This window comes from Odocoileus virginianus, chromosome 1 (assembly GCF_023699985.2).
Source record: "Odocoileus virginianus isolate 20LAN1187 ecotype Illinois chromosome 1, Ovbor_1.2, whole genome shotgun sequence".
In the NCBI taxonomy this organism is placed as follows: domain Eukaryota; kingdom Metazoa; phylum Chordata; class Mammalia; order Artiodactyla; family Cervidae; genus Odocoileus; species Odocoileus virginianus.
The window spans coordinates 106769645-106787407 of record NC_069674.1 but is presented as its reverse complement, the minus strand read 5'-3'; the positions used below and the strand labels follow the sequence as shown (position 1 = coordinate 106787407).

The 17763-nt window shown below is 47.7% G+C and overlaps 1 protein-coding gene across 1 annotated transcript in view; it reads left to right on the top strand.

The window, feature by feature from the left end:
• Positions 1-17763, top strand: part of COBL (cordon-bleu WH2 repeat protein) — a 277317-nt gene that overhangs the window by 72767 nt on the left and 186787 nt on the right. The window contains 1 exon segment of the mRNA XM_070472080.1: positions 15665-15868. Within this exon segment, the coding sequence (XP_070328181.1) occupies positions 15665-15868 (204 nt within the window).

The window sequence follows — 17763 nt, the reverse complement described above, 5'->3', positions numbered from 1 at the left end:
CAGTGTCTCTCTGTGGCCCTGAAAAGCAGTGTTTTTATGAGAAGCCCACTTCCCTCTGTTTTTTGGGACATGGGTGTTCCTCTGTATCATCTTTCTCCTTCAAGCTGCAACTTGAAGATGCCTCTTAATTTGAGAGTTTCATGGGTGTAGTTATAGGGATCCTCGTGGAATGTTTCTCTTGTCCTGAGTTTCGTTTTCAAAGGCAAAGATGGTAGGAAGTGGAGTAGGAAATGGCACCCCACTCCAATATTCTTGCCCGGAAGACTCCATGGGCAGAGAAAATTCCATGGGCAGATTCCCCATGAATCCATGGGACCTCAAAAAGTCGGACACAACTGAGTGACTGAACACACACACAGAGGAAAGCATCAGAGGGATTGTCCTCACTCCTCTTTATTAAAGAGATTCTTGTCCCAGAGGCATAGGGCCATTATCATGGGAGGCTCACCGGGATCAGAGGGAAGACATCACGGGGACCTCGCCCGGGGTCCCCGTCACTCACAGCAGTTTACGGAAACCATGTGCACATACGTGAAGGTGTCTCAGTACATTTTTGCCCTCATCAGATGCTCAAAGGTGTCCTGTCCTGATTCCAAAGATGCTGAGAGCCCAGCCGGCTGACCCAGGGCCTTCTGCCCTCACCTCCCCGGTACCCTGCCTCTCCCTCTGTTCCAGGGGAGTGTTGAGCATATTTGTGATTCATGTAAACTCAGCACTGAAGAACGTCCTTGGGGCTCTGACTGTATTAGACAAGGCTTGTCCGGACCCCATGTCACAGCAGACTGTGCCAGGAACCTTCACCAGAGGGGCCTCCTGACTCATGCCCTCTTTGCAGCTGCCCTGGCAGGATGCCCACCCTCTGGCAGAGGGCACAGAGCCTGGACACTTCCACACTGGCTACCGGATACCTGGGGTTCTTTGTTGCCAGGAGACACCTAGGGAGGGGGCAGAGGCGCATAGTGGCTCAGGAGGGCCTCCCAGCAGTGTGATCCCAAGAGAATCCCTTGTCTGTCCGCTCCTCCGTCTTCCCGTCTCTACAGTGGGCAGGGAAACACTGCCTGTGCCCTTGCGAGAACTGAATGCATGCAAAGTGCTTGGGACCCAGTGGGCTTGTACATGTTCAGAAACTAAGAGCTAAAATCCAGTGACTGCTGGGCTCAGAGCCGGAGAGTGTTACTGGCAGGTGGGGAGGGCTCCCTAGCCTCTGGCACCATCCGGTCTACCCCCAGCAGGGCCCTGCTGCCTCTGGACTTCCGAACCATCACCTTCTCTTAGATGCCCACACAGCTGGGCAGCAGCATGGCAGCTGAATCCTAGCAGAGGGATGCTGACTCACTTATGCAGCACTTAGGCACTCAGTTACTGCCCTGCTGGGAACAGGAGAGTCTCGGGCCCTGACCTGGAGGAGTTAAAGTGCAGAGTTCTGGCTGGTCCTCCACACTGTGGTCCAAACCCTGCGAGTGTAGACTGGGAGAAGCGCCGTGAAATGAACTGGCCCGATGCTCTAGGCCTTTCATAGGAGCTCGCCTTCCAGGCTGAGTCATGGAGGGTGGGAGGGTGTCTGGGGGAGAGGGAACAGCATTTCCAGCAGGGAACAGCATGTGTGAAGCCCTTGATGCGGGAGAACTTGCCAATTCAGGGTAGCAAAGGAGGGCATGCAAGGGAGCATGCAGGGGGATGGCGGGCCCGAGGCTGGGGGAGCTGAGACGGCCGTGCTTGGGGCCCCCTAGTAAGTGCAAAGAGAAGTGCTGGGGGCAAGTAAGCAGGGACATGGAACCTACCATGACTTGTCATTACATGATGGGTTACATGATAGAGTGCTGACTCTAGCAAAGGAAGAAGGGCTGAGGTGGGAAGGGCCATGGGAGTCAGATGGAGAGGGCTTCTGTCTACTTGGGATTCCAGCCAGACCTCCCCGAACCTTCCAGAACAGCTCTCTCTGTGTCCCAGCAAGAAGGTGGGCCTTGTTAGCAGGGCTGTGTCTGTTTTTGCCCCTGGCGGGGGTGGGAGGAGGGACCCAATGTCTCTCCCTGCCCTGTCACTCCAGGTAAGGAGGCCCGCTGTGAAGACCATTATTTCCTACCCTGGTTGCCTCCCTTGTATTTTCTCCCGTCATTTCTAACCATCCAAGTAGCCTATTTTCAGTGTCGTCTTTGGGAGCTGATGTCTGGGTTCCACTTTCTCCTGGAATTTCCTGGTCCCTGAAAGGGTAGACAGAAGGATGCTGTTGATGCTAGCAGCAGGCCCTCTTCTTACTGATGCTCAGAACTCGCCTGGGCTCTGCACATTCAGGCACTTGATATGTTTAAACTTCCATTGGATTTCCTGAGAAAACTATAGAATATGTTTTGCAGAAGGGAAACCCCACCCACTACTGAAATACATTTGCAAAAGAGAACGGGTCAACTGCTTTGGTCAGGCCCACCCTATTCAAAGCTCTTTCCTGGGCATGACCCAGTCTCTTCTCTGAAACCTGAATCTCAAGGTGGGTTCCCGAGTGGGGTCGGATAAAGAAAGAAGCAGGGCCAGGGACACCCCAGGGATGTGGGGTACAGAGGGGCCTGGCTCTGAACCAGGCTGCCTGCCCTGAGCCTTCACTCTGAATCCTGGTTCTCACTCTTGTTCTGTGGCTGATGACACTAGGTGGAAACCGCCAACATTCCATCTAGGTGTAAAAAGTTACACCTTTGTATTTCAGTTTCTTATTGTCCCATGAAGCTTTTGACTTTGAGAGGATGACCATCCTCTACATCAAAACCATCTTCATTATTGCTTTTATTTATTTAAATTTTTTATTGGAGTATGGTTGATTCAAAATGCTGTGTTAGTTTCAAGTGTGCAGCCCAGTGAATCAGTTATACATATATGTATGAAAGAAGTGAAAGTGAAAAAGTCCTTCAGTCGTGTCTGACTCTGTGACCCCATGGACTGTAGTCTGCCAGGCTCCTCTGTCCATGGGATTTTCCAGGCAAGTGTCCTGGAGTGGGGTGCCGTTGCCTTCTCCAGGGGATCTTCCTGACCCGGGGTTTGGACCCGGGTCTCCTGCGTTGCGGGCAGACGCTGTACCATCCGAGCCACCATAGCCACTCTTATGTAGATTCTTTTCCGATATTTCTTTCCCGATATTCCGACATTCACCCTGGCGATATTCTCAGGACTGTCTGCACAGCTGTCTGCATGCCTTTAGCATGTTTCTAGCCGAGAAAATATAGGTCGTTACAGAGTACTGAGTAGAGTCCCCTGTGCTATCAGCAGGTCCTTACTAGTTACCTATTTTATATAGTAGTCTGTACCTGCTGATCCCAGTCTCCAATTTACCTCCCCCACCTCGTTCACCCTGGTAACCAAGAGTTTGTTTTCTGTATCTGTGAATCTGTTTTGAGATAACTTCATTTGTATCCTTTTTTTTAAAGTCCATACATAAGCAATATCCTATATTTGTCTTTTTCTGTCTGACTTATTGCTTTTATTTTTAATGCAAATAGCCAGATGCCATTAATTTGATCGATTGATTTCAATATGTATCCAAACATGAAACTAAAAAGCAGTTAAATGAAGTAGTCCTCATTGCCTGTTAAACAATGCACACAGCCAATTAAGGGCTTCCCAGGTGGCAATTTGGAGGCACTTGACTTGGTTTGACCTCCCTTTGGAGGTGTTTGACTTGGTTCCCCTTTGTCCTAAGAGAACCCAGAGGTTCCTAAGGGAGCCTAAGGACCCAGAGTCCTTACTGAGTGGGTCCTGGGCTACAGGTGCAGAACCTGGAGTCTTGGCCATCACAATCGCACGCCCCCCCCACACCCCCCACCCCACACACACCTCTGCCTTCGTGTCCTCACCTTTACCTACCCCAGCCCAGCTCACAGACACCTGGGCACAAAAGGAAATACAGCATCCACCCCCAGACCCTACTGGAGGCTGCTGGGGATGGGACACCCCCAACTTTCGGGTGGGGTGTGGAGGAGGGGGAGGGTCACAGCTGCCTTTGAGCACATCTTCTCAGGACTGTCTGCACAGCTGTCTGCATGCCTTTAGCATGTTTCCATAGGAGAAGCCGGCACTCTTGTCCACCTCAGCCCGGCTGCTGACGCCAGGCGTGCAGAATCCTTGCCCACGTGGAGCTGTTCTAGCAACGTGCTGTCTTCCTTTCAGTCCTACTCACCTGGATCTTCCTGCCCTGATTCTTCCCAGCAACCTGTTCCTCTCTGTTGTTTCTCGTGGCAGTGGAATTTCTCCTTTGATCTGATGCTCAGCTGCCTTAAATTTGCACTTGTTCGTGAACTTGCCCCTCAGAGCTGTGTATGCATGTGTGCACATGTGTATGCGTGTGGTGTATTTGTGCAGGTGTGTGTGCAGGTATGCATGTGTGTGTGTGCACGTGTGAGTCACCTTGTGGGCAGAGTCTGTTTTGTTCCTCATCGTTCATAGGAAATTCTCCAAGTCCTCCTGATCCATATGCCCCAGGTCCTCCATACCCAGCCTGTACGTATCCCCATGCCTTACCACATGCCAGATTCCTGAAATGGTCCTGCATCCCAAGCCCTCCCTACCTTGGTGCCCTCAAAATTAACCTCCTTGCTGGGGACAGCTCAAGCCCACTTGTTCTTGCCACCTCTGTCTGATTTTTCTTATCACCACTCACAAATCATTTCCAGAAGCATGGTGAACTCTGTCTAAATGGAGAGACCAGTATGATTCTTGTAGAGCACATCTTACCTTCCTTGCCCTTGTGGTTCTACCATCCTTCTTTCTGTGTCTCATGAGCTGCTGTCCACACTTGGGGACCAAAGTGGAGCTTATGGAGGGTGACTTCCAGCTGCAACTGTCAATCTTAGGATGGCCCTGGGATGTGATGGGGCCCCTAACTATTTGTCAGTGGATGACTTGTCTTCCCAGACACACGTGGCATTGCTCATAGGAGAACTTAAATCTAAGTGTGCAAAATGATGTTTGGTGATGTCATTATTAAAATCCTGCTCTTCTGTCCCCTTTCTTTGATGCTTCCTTGAAACTGTGATCCCCAGATCTCTGAATTCTTCACTGTAGCTGAGGCCCACTGGGGGTGACTCAGCGCAGCATCAGGTTTGGGAGGTTGGGTGGGGCCTTTGGAGCAACCCCGGGCTCCTGGGCTGCTTCTCATGGGGAGCACCTGGCAGCCTCCAGCTGTTCTTTCCCTTGGGTTGAGCAGAGGCCTCCTCCAGCTGCTGGCAGGAGGAACCAGGTGACACTGGAAGTGACCGGACCCAAGAACCAGGGAAGCTTGTGTCCAACTTCCTGCCTCTTCCAACAGGAAGCAAACATCACGCTTGGAAAGACTCTTGAGAGGGATGGGCGACTCCCTCCTGCCTGCAGCACCCACAGGTCTGTTCAGCCCGAGCTGGCTTCACCAGTGGGCCAGGCCCAGGAGGAGCGGGTGCGCCTGGCTTCTCTTTGGAATCCCCTTTCAGGCGATGCTGTTCGCCCTGCTTCCTGCCCAGGCCGCCGCCAGGGTGCACAGGCAGGGATCCTACGGGCTCATCATTCAGCTGAGCTGGCGTCAGCATCACCATCCACGGATAGTGACCCAGAGCAGAGCCCCTTGGACTCTGCTCAGGGAGTGGAGAGGCATGTGGGCTTTCTCTACTGAGAAAGCTGCCCGGCTCCTCCGTCCTGGCTGGGCGCCAGCTGTGGCCCGGGGAGTTAGGTTTTAACTCAGCTGCCTGGACCGGGCCCCGGGATATGCACTGACTGAGTCCGGACTGAGTCCAGACACAGCCCAGACCATCTAGGACCGTCTGGCTTTAGGAGGAGCATCTGTGCCTCTTGCTTCAAGTTGCAGGGCTCTGAGTGTAAAAGCTGGCTGACTGCAACCCCGCTGGTGTGGGAACTCACAAGCCTGGTCCTGACGTTTAGGCAATGGCTGTGTGATGGTTTTAAGATATAACCATTTGGAACTCTGATTGATAACATTTGAAATGCCAGAATTTTTTTTTTTTTTTCATTTACTAAGACCTTCCTGCCCGGACACTCCCAGCTGCTTGTCCTGGAGGGAGTGCTGGGAAGGTAAGTTGCTTGCTCAGTGACTCAGGCCCTGAAGAGCCCCCAGGGGGCACCCAGGAGGGGCCAGGCCCTGAGTCCCGGCTCCAGGTGGGTCCTCAGACTGGGGCAAAAACTCAGCCCTTTGACTGCCATCTGCTTCTAGACTCTGGTGGCCCCAGCTGCCCAGCACCTGCACAGACTCTCCAGGGAGGAATCAGCTACTGGATGTGACCTTGGCTTCCCTGGACCAGGCGAAGGTCACTGAGGCCTGTGGGAAGAACAGGGCCCCTGCTGGGCAGAGAAGGCTGGTGGTGCTGTGTTATGGGGAGATGCTGCTTATGATCAGAGGAGCCTGCGGGGTCCGTGCCCCTGGGCAGCTCCTGCTATTGAACTGGCCCGTGGTCACACCCTTGAACACACAAGCCCAAGATATTGTGCTGCTTCTGGGATGGAGGGGGTTCAAGGGGGAGGCCGTGGAGAGGTCCCATCACTGTAGCTCCTTCTTGGCCCCCTGCTCCCAGCAGGGCTCCCTCCCATGGGTGAATCCAGCTTCTCCCCTTCCTTCCCTTCCTCTAAGGGGCCCATGAGCCCCCACCTGCATCAGGTCCTACATCTTCTGCCTTTCCCTCCAGTGCACTCAGCCAGAGAAGCTTCTCTTGGGCAGAGGCACATGAGAGGCAGAGACTGAGGGGTGCCCAAGAAAGAGTCTCGGCAGGAAGACTCACAAAGATGAGGATGAAAACTTCATTTTATTATGATGAGATTTGGTCTTGTTCAGAAGTAACAGTCATGATTAAATTGTGATACGGCCACACAACATGAAATTTACCATTGTTTGACCGTATGTAAGTATGCAGTTCAAGAATGTTAAATGCATTCACATGATTGTCCAATCATCTCCGGAACTTTTCTTCATCTGGAACCATCTACCAAACTGGAACTCTGTTAAACAAAAACTCTGTAAACCCATGAAGTAAAACTGCCCATCTCCCCCCAACCCCTGATAACCACCATTCTGCTTTCTGTCTCTAGGAACTTGACTGCCCGTGTTCCTTCTATAAGTAGAATCATGCAATCTGTGTCCTCCTGACTGGTATATTATTCACTTGGCATAACATCCTCAAGATTCATTCACCTTTTAACATGTGTCAGAATTCACTTCTTTTCAAAGGCTGGATAACATTCCATAATGTGCATTTGCCACATTTTCATTTTCATTCATTTATTAATGAATTCAGACTTCATTCATTTATTCATTCATCTGTTGATAGACTCGAGTTGTTTTCACCTTTTGGTTATTGTGAATAATGTTGCTCTGAACATGGGTATGCAAATAATCTCTTCAAGTCTTTATTTTCAATTATTTTGGGGTATATACCCAGAACTGGGATTGCTTGGTCATATGCTAGTTTTATTTTTGATTTTTTGAGGAATCTCCAGCCTGTTTTACATAGTGGCTTCACCAGTTTACATTCCAGCCAGCAGTGCACAAGGCTTCTAATTTCTCCACTCACCATCACTCATTTTCTGTTTTTTTAATCCTGAGTGCCGCTTAATTTAATTTTATGTAATGGTAGTAGTTCGGGTCTATATTTGTCTGTGATTTGGTCTATTAGAACTGGAAGTCCTACCATCCAGCTTTCAGTTTACCCCCCTGGAAACTGAGGTCCAGGAAGCAGAGACTCCACTGAGATAGCGCAGATCCAGATGGACACTCAGAACGACCTAAGAGATGCTCTTTTCTGCTGCCTCCTGGTGTGGCCTCAGAGCTGGGTCAGCCCTGATGTCCAGGTGAGGGCCAGTCACCCTGAGTGAGGGTGAACGGAGGTGCTGACACCACTTGCAGGGCTTTGCAGTGGCTGGGACCACAGAGTTACCTGGTCTAGAGCGAGGACCCCAGAGTGCCCTGAGAGATGCTGGCCCGCATGCAGCCTTATGCTGGAGTCTGGCTGCCGTGCGGTGCCCCCCCACCCCAGAGCCCACTGCCTCCCTGACAAGCTCTCTGCCTGGCACCCTCTCCCACCCTACCTGTCCTCCACTTCAGCCCCCGCGCTGTGGCCCTGGAGCTGGCACTGCTGCCTCCAGCCTTGCTTTTCTGTCTGATGTGTGCCCAGATGCTGCCCCCTCACCTGACTCCTCGCCTCTTCTCCCGAGTCCTCAGGGACCCCGCTGGCTGTGGGATCATCTGCATCCGCGGCAGTGTTCTCACCTGGGGACGTCCTCCTGCAGCCGCCGGCCCCTGCTCCAGACAAAGCAGACAGAAAACCACCCTCTGCTCCCTTCCGCTTCCTTGGTGACCTTGCAGAAGTCATTTAGGCACTCCCCAAGTATCTGTGGGTTACCTGTGCGTTTGGGACCCATCTGAGCGTGGTTTCCTCAGCCATAAAATGAGAGCTGGAGATGTTATCCTTTAGAATATGAGGAGCACATGAGACAAAGTATATTTCTGTCATATTATTTTCTGTCGCTATTGAAGCATAGTTGATTTACAATATCATGCTTCTTTCAGGCATACAGCATAGTGATTTAGTTATATATATATATACACATGCATTGGAGAAGGAAGTGGCAACCCACTCCAGGATTCTTGCCTGGAGAATCCCAGGGACAGAGCAGCCTGGTGGGCTGCCATCTGTGGGGTCTCACAGGCAAAGGGGGACGCAGCAGGCCAGTGCCCCACAAAACTGTGTGTGTCTACCCGGGAGGACTTGGTGAGGAGCTCTATAGTGATGATTCAAGGGTGAGGTTGCAGACGCAGAACGTGTGTGGGCTGTGCACGCCTTGTGTCTGGCTTCAGGTGGTCTTTAGATGAGCTTCTCTGGTCTCTTTAATCTGGCCGCGGTGGTCTTCTCTGGGGTGGAGAATGCTAGCATCTTCCATCTGTTGGGGAACTTAGTTTCATAGAGAGCTCAACGATATTGTCATACGTATCCCCTGATGTAGAACCAGGACCTGCCCCAGCTGCACTGTTGTTTCTTGGCTGCTCCTCTCGTGTCTCCGTATCCCCTTCCTCCCTTCCTCCTCTGATTAGCAACTGTTTGAATCTGCCCTTTGAAAATCAGGAAAAGTCCTGGAGGCCGGGGTCTGTTCCCTACAAATGAGAAGCAGGGGACACAGAAAGGATGCCGGGCCCAGGAGCCCTGTGGGGTCCTGCCTGCACCCCAGGCATTGCTCTTGGCGTGAAACTTTTTCATGTACCCTTCTGAAAATCTGCAGATGTTATTTCCATGAAATAAAAACAGACTCATGAAGCTATGAGCAAATTAATATATATTAACTGTATATTTTTCTATCAGCTGCTTTCATCAAATAATACAAATTTGCAGGTAAACCCATATGCCATTTTCATGTTAACACAAGAGCCTCTGTTCTTAAGAGATGTTGTGATTGGTAACATAAACCAGCTCTGAGAGGCTCAGGTTTGATTGGTTCGCGGTGACAGGTAAACACATTTTAAACTTCCCAGGTGCTTCTGCAGGCAGGTAGAGACCCCTGAGCTCAGCCGTGTGTGTCTGGAGGTCAGGAGCACCTGGAGAATTCTTGGGAGACAGGGTTTTGAGCTGTGTCTTCAAGGGAACAAAACCTCCAGTCAGATGGTGAGGCAGAGGCAAACAGAGATGTTTGTACTTCCAGGATCGGAGAGCTGAGACCCATCAGCAGCTGAGTTGGGGAGAGCACAGAGGGGTCAGGACTGAGGATGCATGTGATACTGAATCCAAGCTCACTCTGGTTGCTGCACGACAGGCCGATGAATCCAAGAGATGAGATGTTGAGGCCAGGAAGAGACTATTTGGAAAGCTACCTGACTGAGAAGATGGTAGGCTAGCCTCAAAATAACCATTTTATTGGGGTCTGGATGCCAGGTTCTTTTATAGATCAGAGAGAAAGAGCAATGAGGAATTAAAGTCAAAAGGCAGAATAGAGAGGGAGAGGCAGTGAGGAAGTAAAATGAAAGGGTCTTTAGTCTTGCAAAACATCTCCAAGGGAGTGGCCAGCCTTTGGAAGGAGTGTGTTAATCTCTCCTATTAACAGGTAATCAGGGACAAACTATCTCTCCTTGCGTTGAACAAAGGCACTTTAGTTTACTGTCAAGCAGAGGAGCAGGGTCCTCCAGGCAAGCCATTAAGGATGATTATAGTAATAAAAGCAATGAAAAGCAAGTCAAGGAAACACTTTCCAACATGAAATCAGAATTGGCTTCCTCCCTGCCACACTTGGACAGCCCTGGTTTTCAAGCTGTGGTTTGGATGTCCTGACAGCTCACAGGTGACAGGTCTGTGATAGCCTGAAGGCTATGGGTCCAGATGGACACACTCAGATGGGCTTTGTTTGAAGGTGTTCAGGCCCCAATCAGATCTTTGATTTCTGCTTTTTTTCGAAAAGAGTCAGAAGTTCATTTTGTTCACCTGAAATGTCCTAGTGTTTTCAGTGTTGGCCAACTTGCATGTGTTCACGTGTGAGCTCACACACACACACACCATGGCATGCTGGATCTGCAGAAGCCTCTCTGGGAGTCTGTGCAGCCCATGGAGAGCAGCTTTGTCATCATGCAGTCAGGGTGCTGTGTGCAGAGCAAGGCGTGAGACATGAAGGTCCCCGTGGTCGCACTCAGCGCATGTTCGTGGAATGAAGGATGGCCTGGCAGGAGATTGGGGTGAAAGAAGAGACTGCATTTGTGTGGACCTTGGTGATGAAGGCTTGGTTGGGGGGTGGCAAGAGGTGAAATTGGGGATGAAAAGGCTGACTCAGGGTGGTGGAAACATCATTTATTTGGGAAAACCTGGAGCAGTGGACATTGATTATTTTCCCTTACTGTTGTTCAGTCGCTCAGTCGTGTCTGACTCTTTGCAACCCCATGGACTGCAGCACGCCAGGCTTCCCTGTCCCTCACCATCTCCTGGAGCTTGCTCAAACTCATGTCCATTGAGTCAATGATACCATCCAACCATCTCATCCTCTGTCGTCCCCTTCCCCTACCTTCAATCTTTCTCAGCATCAGGGTCTTTTCAAATGAGTCAGTTCTTCACATCAGGTGGCCAAAGTACTGGAGCTTCAACTTCAGCATCAGTTCTTCCAATGAATATTCAGGGTTGATTTCCTTTAGGATTGATTGGGTTGATCTCCTTGCTTATTACAAGATATTGAGTAGAGTTCCCTGTGCTATACAGTATATCCTTGCTGTTTATCTATTTTATATAGCCTATTCTCTGCCTTGACTTTTCCGTCTGTATTTTCTATCTGGTCTTCCTAATAGTGGTTGAAGAATGCACTGGTTAAATTTTCAGGCTCTGAAACCAAATTTTCTGTAATCTGAGAAAGACGTGCCTGTACTTCATATCTATAAAACAGGAATAGTAGTCCCTCCCTGGAGTGTTATTGTGAGGAATAAGTGAATTAACTACACACAGACCTTAAGCCAGAGCTATATATATTTGCTACTTTATTTCTGTAAGTTTAAAGGGAAAAAAATGTAATGCAGTAAAGCATAAAAATTATAAAAATATGATGTAGGTCTTTTTTCACATAAAAAAGAGAATTAATTTATATTTACTTGTCAGGTTAGAGGACGAGACCCAGCGTCACTTCTAAGGCTTGTGTTAACCAGTGATGTGAACAGTGATGGTTTGAGGCCTCGTCTGAACCCCATTTGCTCTTTTCCCCATTTTAAGATTACCTCTTTTGTTTTACAAGTAATACATAGAGAAGTGATGCTATAGAAAATATTAGGAAATGCATAGAAGTGAAAATAGCAAAACAAATGTCGTGGTACCTGTCACCTGTATGTCATTGTTGCCATTCTTTGCTTTGTCTTTTTAGACTGTTTTATGGTCTATTGCTATAATGTTTATTTCTCTTATAAGCAGTATTTCTCAAAAGAGTATTCTGAAGTTTGTTTTCCTAAAAGTCTGTACTGAACATTTTAGAACATCAACTTATATGTTTAAAGGATATTTATTCTTTCACTTTACTTCTCCAGTTTTCCCAGCACCATTTATTGAAGAGACCATCTTTTCTTCATTGTTTATTCTTGCCTTTTTTGTTGCAGATTAACTGGCCATAGGTGTGTGGGTCCATTTCTGGGCTTGCTGTCCTGTACCATTGATCTATAAATCTGTTTTTGTGCCAGTCCCATACTGTTTTGTTTATTGTAGCTCTGCAGTATAGCCTAAAGTCAGGAAGCCTGATTCCTCAAACTCTTGTTTATCTTTCTCAAAATTGCTTTGGCTATTCATGGTCTTTTGTGTCCCCATACAAATTTTAAAGTTTATTGTTCTAGTTCAGTGGGAAATGCCCTTAGCAACTTGATAGGAATTGCATTGACTATGTAGATTGCCTGCATTGAATCTGTAGACAGTATAGTCATTTTGACAGTATTCTTTTTAATTGGAGGATAATTGCTTTGTGAGCTTCCCCAGGGGCTCAGCAGTAAAGAACCTACTTGCAATACAGGAGACATGGCTTCGATCCCTGGATGAGGAAGATCTCCTGAAGGAGGGTCTGGCAACCCATTTCAGTATTCTTGCCAGGAGAATCTCATGGACAGAGGAGCCTGGCAGGCTACAGTCCATGGGGTCACAAAGAGTCGGACACGACTGAGTGACTGAGGGTACACACATGCCGTTGCTTTACAGCGTCCTTTTGGTTTCTGCCGCACAACAACATGATCAGTCACAACTAAACAGATATAGGTACAGATATAGATATAGGTACAGATATAGATATGTGCCCTCCCTCTTGCATCTCCCTCCTACCCCTGCCCCAGCCCACCCCCTAGGTGGTCACAGACCCCCCAGGATGGGCTCCCTGTGTTATATAGCAGTATTGGTTCTTCTTAATAACCTAAAGGCAAAAAGAACATATATACGTATGACTGAAGCACTCTGCTGTGCGCCTGAAGCACATTATAAATCAGCTACAGTCCAGTGTAAAACAAAATTAAAAATAAAGTATGTTTAACCAATACCAGCATAACATTGTTTTTGTACTATCATTTATTGAAATTCCCTCTTTTTGACCTGTGGTTAGAACATCTTACATTTATTTGCCATTGTAAATTGTACCGAGCATCTTTGAACCTCCCACAATGGATTCTTGTGGGAATGTTTCTTTAGGATAAATATCTAGAAATGGAATTCTGATGTCTGGTGCTTTGAGACAGAATGCCCCAGCACACTGCTGTGCAGGAGAAGTTAATCATTGAGGGCTCACATAGCCTCTTCATGGCTCCTCCGTCTGGAGTCTGGAGAAGGGCAGATGGGAGCAGAGTGAGGTGGGTGGGACAAGGCCCTGGAAGCCAGACACACCTCCTCCCCAGGCCTCCAGGGGAGCTTGGATCTAACTGATACTCAGTATTCTCAGTTCCAAAATATTTTGAATAAAGTGAGCTTCCTGAGGGTATTGTTAGCATAGGTCCTGAGGCTGAGTAAATGACAGCTCCTATATAATAGCCAGGGTCTATGTAAAATAAAACTTTTATATAAGGAAGGGCTTCCCTGGTGGCTCAGATGGTAAAGAATCTGCTGCAATGCAGGAGACCTGGATTCAATCCCTGAGTCAGGAAGATCCCCTATATAAGTAAGGAGCATATAAATAAATGTGTACATGTATATACGTGCATGTATACATACATATACATATATACATACACGCATGCTAAGTTGCTTCAGTCGTGTCTGACTCTTTGCGACTCCATGGCCTGTAGCTCACCAGGCTCCTCTGTCCATGGGATTCTCCAGCAAGAATACCAGAGTGGGTTGCCATTTCCTCCTCCAGGGGATCTTCCCCACCCAGGGATCAAACCCATGTCTCTTATGTCTCCTGCATTGCAGGTGAGTTCTTTACCACTAGCGCCACCTAGGAAGACCCATATACATACACATATGTATATATTAAAAAGCAGAGACATTATTTTGCCAACACAGGTCCATCTAGTCAAGGTTATGGTTTTTCCAGTGGCCATGTATGGATGTGAGAGTTGGACTATAAAGAAAGCTGAGTGCCAAAGAATGTATGCTTTTGAACTGTGGTGTTGGAGAAGACTCTTGAGAGTCCCTTGGACAGCAAGGAGATCCAACCAGTCCATCCTAAAGGAGATAGTCCCGGGTGTTCATTGGAAGGACTGATGTTGAAGCTGAAACTCCAATAGTTTGGCCACCTGATGCGAAGAGCTGACTCATTTGAAAAGTCCCTGATGCTGGGAAAGATTGAAGGTGGGAGGAGAAGGGGACGACAGAGGATGAGATGGTTGGATGGCATCACTGACACGATGGACATGAGTTTGAGTAAACTCCGGGAGTTGGTGATGGACAGGGAGGCCTGGCGTGCTGCAGTCCATGGGGTCGCAGAGTCTGACACGACTGAGCAACTGAACTGAACTGATGTATATATTTTTTATATAAGTATAAAGTATATATAAATATGTATAAGTATATACTTATATATAAAATAAGACTTTGTGTAAGGTCAGATGCCTTCCTTGAATAATCTGGACGAGACAAAAATTCCCAAGCATGTTCATCAGAGTGGGTGATTCACTGCCAGATGTTTAGAAATCTACAAGGTAAATTAAGAATTTAAAGCAGAGTCAGAAACAAGGTGAAGTCCAAGGGGGAGTGGGTGGGTATTAAAATATCACTGAAGCCCCTGCCTCAAAACTGCCACCTCCATCTATAGTGCCCGTGTCTGTGGGTGTCAGTCTGGTGGGTTTTCTGGATAATTTATTACATCTTAATGTAGTCCCATCACATCCTCAGTATCATGGACTCATAGGTTCCAGATCTTCAGCTAGTCATGGATCCAGAGCTGGGGCAATGATTTCAGCTAGAGCGACCTAGACCGGCTGGGAGGTCCCCTTAATTAGCTGGAATTTGTGACCCGTTCAATGGTTCAGAAAGAACTGGTGCAAACAGATTCTTCCACACCAACCCATCCCAAGAGGGGAATACAGTTTAGGCTGTTTCTTTTCAGGAATGCATACTTTCAAAATGAATTCTCCATAGGGAACAGAGTGGTGGTTCCAAGGGGGAGGGGAGTGGGGGAAGGATGGAGTGGGTGGTTGGATGAGCAGATGTGTAAGCTTTTACATAGAAATGGATAACCACTGTGTAACACAGGGAACTGTATTCAATATCCTGTGATACACCATAATGGAAAAGAAGATGAAAACGAATGTATTAGATGTATAACTGAGTCTCACTTTGCTGGTACAGCTGAAATTTACACAGCACTGTAAAGTCTACTTCAATTTAAAAAATGTGCTCTCCACTTTTCTTGGTTGTCCATTTTCTCTTAGTGTTGAAGAGTGCCAATATATTGACTTTTTTATTGAAGTATATTTGATTTCAGGTGTCCAGCAAAGTGATTCAGTTATACATGCACACATATATATTCTTTTTCAGATTATTTTGGTTTTAGGTTGGTTTTAGGTTATTACAAGATGTTGAACACAGTTCCCTGTGCTGTACAGTAGGTCCTTGTTGTAATATATTGATTTTTTAAAGTTCCGGTGACCCAGAAGGCCCTAAATACTTATAAGAATGAGCGATGAGGAGGAAGCGTCCTTAGAAGCTGCTGGCTGTCAACAGCTTTGTTGATTTCAGATCAGAAGCTGTCACCTCACTTGTCTTTGTTCTTGTCACCTTTCCAGGAGGAAGATGAAGGCTCGTGCTCCCCCGCCTCCTGGGAAGCCCGCCACCCCCAACTTGCACAGCGGACAGAGATCTCCGCGCAGAGCATCCCCCGGGCTCCCACAGAACCAGCTCAGCAGGAAGCACTCGCTGGACGGCGGGGCGGTGGCCATGACCGTCGTGCTGCCCAGCGGGCTGGAGAAGAGGAGTGTGGTCAACGGGAGGTGAGGGCCCGGCCGGGGCCAGCGGGGGAGGCGCTGCAGTGCAGCGTGTGAGGCCTCGGGGGGTAAATCTGGGCCTAGGAACAACCTGCAGGGCCTCACCCTCCCGGCTGCGTGCCAGCGGGCTCACCACCTCTCCCTGATCCTTGGGCCGCACAGCTCACTCCTGTTGGAGGCGGGCTCAGAGCGGAGGGTGGCCTCAGGCCCACAGGCCGACTCCCGGTAGGGGACCACCACCCGGGTCAGTGCCGGCCTCCTGGGCCCTGACTCAGCATAGCTGGGGGCAGCCCCCCGAGGGACCGTGCACAGGCCCACTTACAGACTGTCGGAGGTGTGACTGCAACCACGTACCAACTTTCCAAATGCAAACCGTGCAAGCTTACATTAAGGGACACAATGTGATGCATGGAGTTGGCATTGAAGGGAATCAATTTCCAAACCCTTGATTTCCACCTGAATCCTTATTGAGAGCTGATCTGCCTGTCAAGGTGCCGATAGCCAACATCATGGACTGACTTTTCTTCTCACCCCTTCCCAGTTGTAAAAGATACAATTGAAGCGTTTGTAATATTCCAGAGTATTGATACTAATAGAATTTTAATAGTTTTTAATGCTAATAGAATTTCTAATATGATGTTTGATGTTTATCAAAATAGATCATAATCACATTGTTTAATCATTTTTGTACTACTATTACTAGCTCAATCTGTAATTTAAAAATTTAACAAAATCACAGGAAACAATTCCATCTAAATGTTTATACACTTTATTATGTAGAATATGATAGAGTGATCAATTATAAAGACATTCAAGCACAAAAATATTTTTGTATGATTCTGAAGCAGGATTGAATGGAAGTTGTATTTCTAGAAAACCAAGGAAGGTAAGAAATGATGTAAAATATTTAAATCTTCAAAAACCATTTGCTCAAGGATTTTAAAAATGGATAATGGATAACCACATCACTCTGGGCGTTTTTATTCTCATCGATACATTGAAAAGAGTGATAGAAGAGTTTTATGTAAAGATATTCTTATTCTGATTCTCCTTGAAATTGCATCCTTTGCAACTACTTTAGGTTTATAAAGAAAATTTCAGGTAATGATTTACTGGAGCAAAGGGGTTCACAGGTTTTTAAAATTATTTTATGCACCATGTACACAAAAATTTGAGGAATGTTGCTCCTGGCTTTAATATTTTCCTAGAATACAACATCTTTACCTCTACGAGGTGATGCAAAACAGCTTTTCATCTACTGGGGGACACTAGGGCATGCTCCTTGTGGCTGCCTCCCGGCAGAAGGCCCCGAGCCAGAAGTTAAGACCCACGCTGGATTCTGTGGCCCAGCGTCCATAGAGGGGATGAGTTCCTGTGGGCAGGTTCATGCTAGAAATGTTCAGGTTTCTGGAGTGTCTGTTTCTTCTTTTACAGAGTGATCTCTGTCCTAAGTATACTTTTATCACTTAAACTTGAGAAACAGACCATATTATCATAGATTTAGATGCATGTAAGCCAGACTTCAACAGTACATGAACCATGAACTTCCATATGTTCAAGCTGGTTTTAGAAAAGGCAGAGGAACCAGAGATCAAATTGCCAACATCTGTTAGATTATTGAAAAAGCAACAGAGTTGCAGAAAAACCTTCATTTCTTCTTTATTGACTGTGTCAAAGCCTTTAACTGTGTGGATCACCACAAACTGTGGAAAATTCTTAAAGAGATGACCTGACCTCCCTCTTGAGAAATCTGTATGCAGGTCAAGAAGCAACAGTTAGAACTGGGCATGAAACAACAGACTGGTTCTAAATAGGAAGAGGAGTATGTCAAGGCTGTATATTGTCACCCTGCTTATTTAACTTCTATGCAGAGTACGTCATGAGAAATGCTGGGCTGGAGG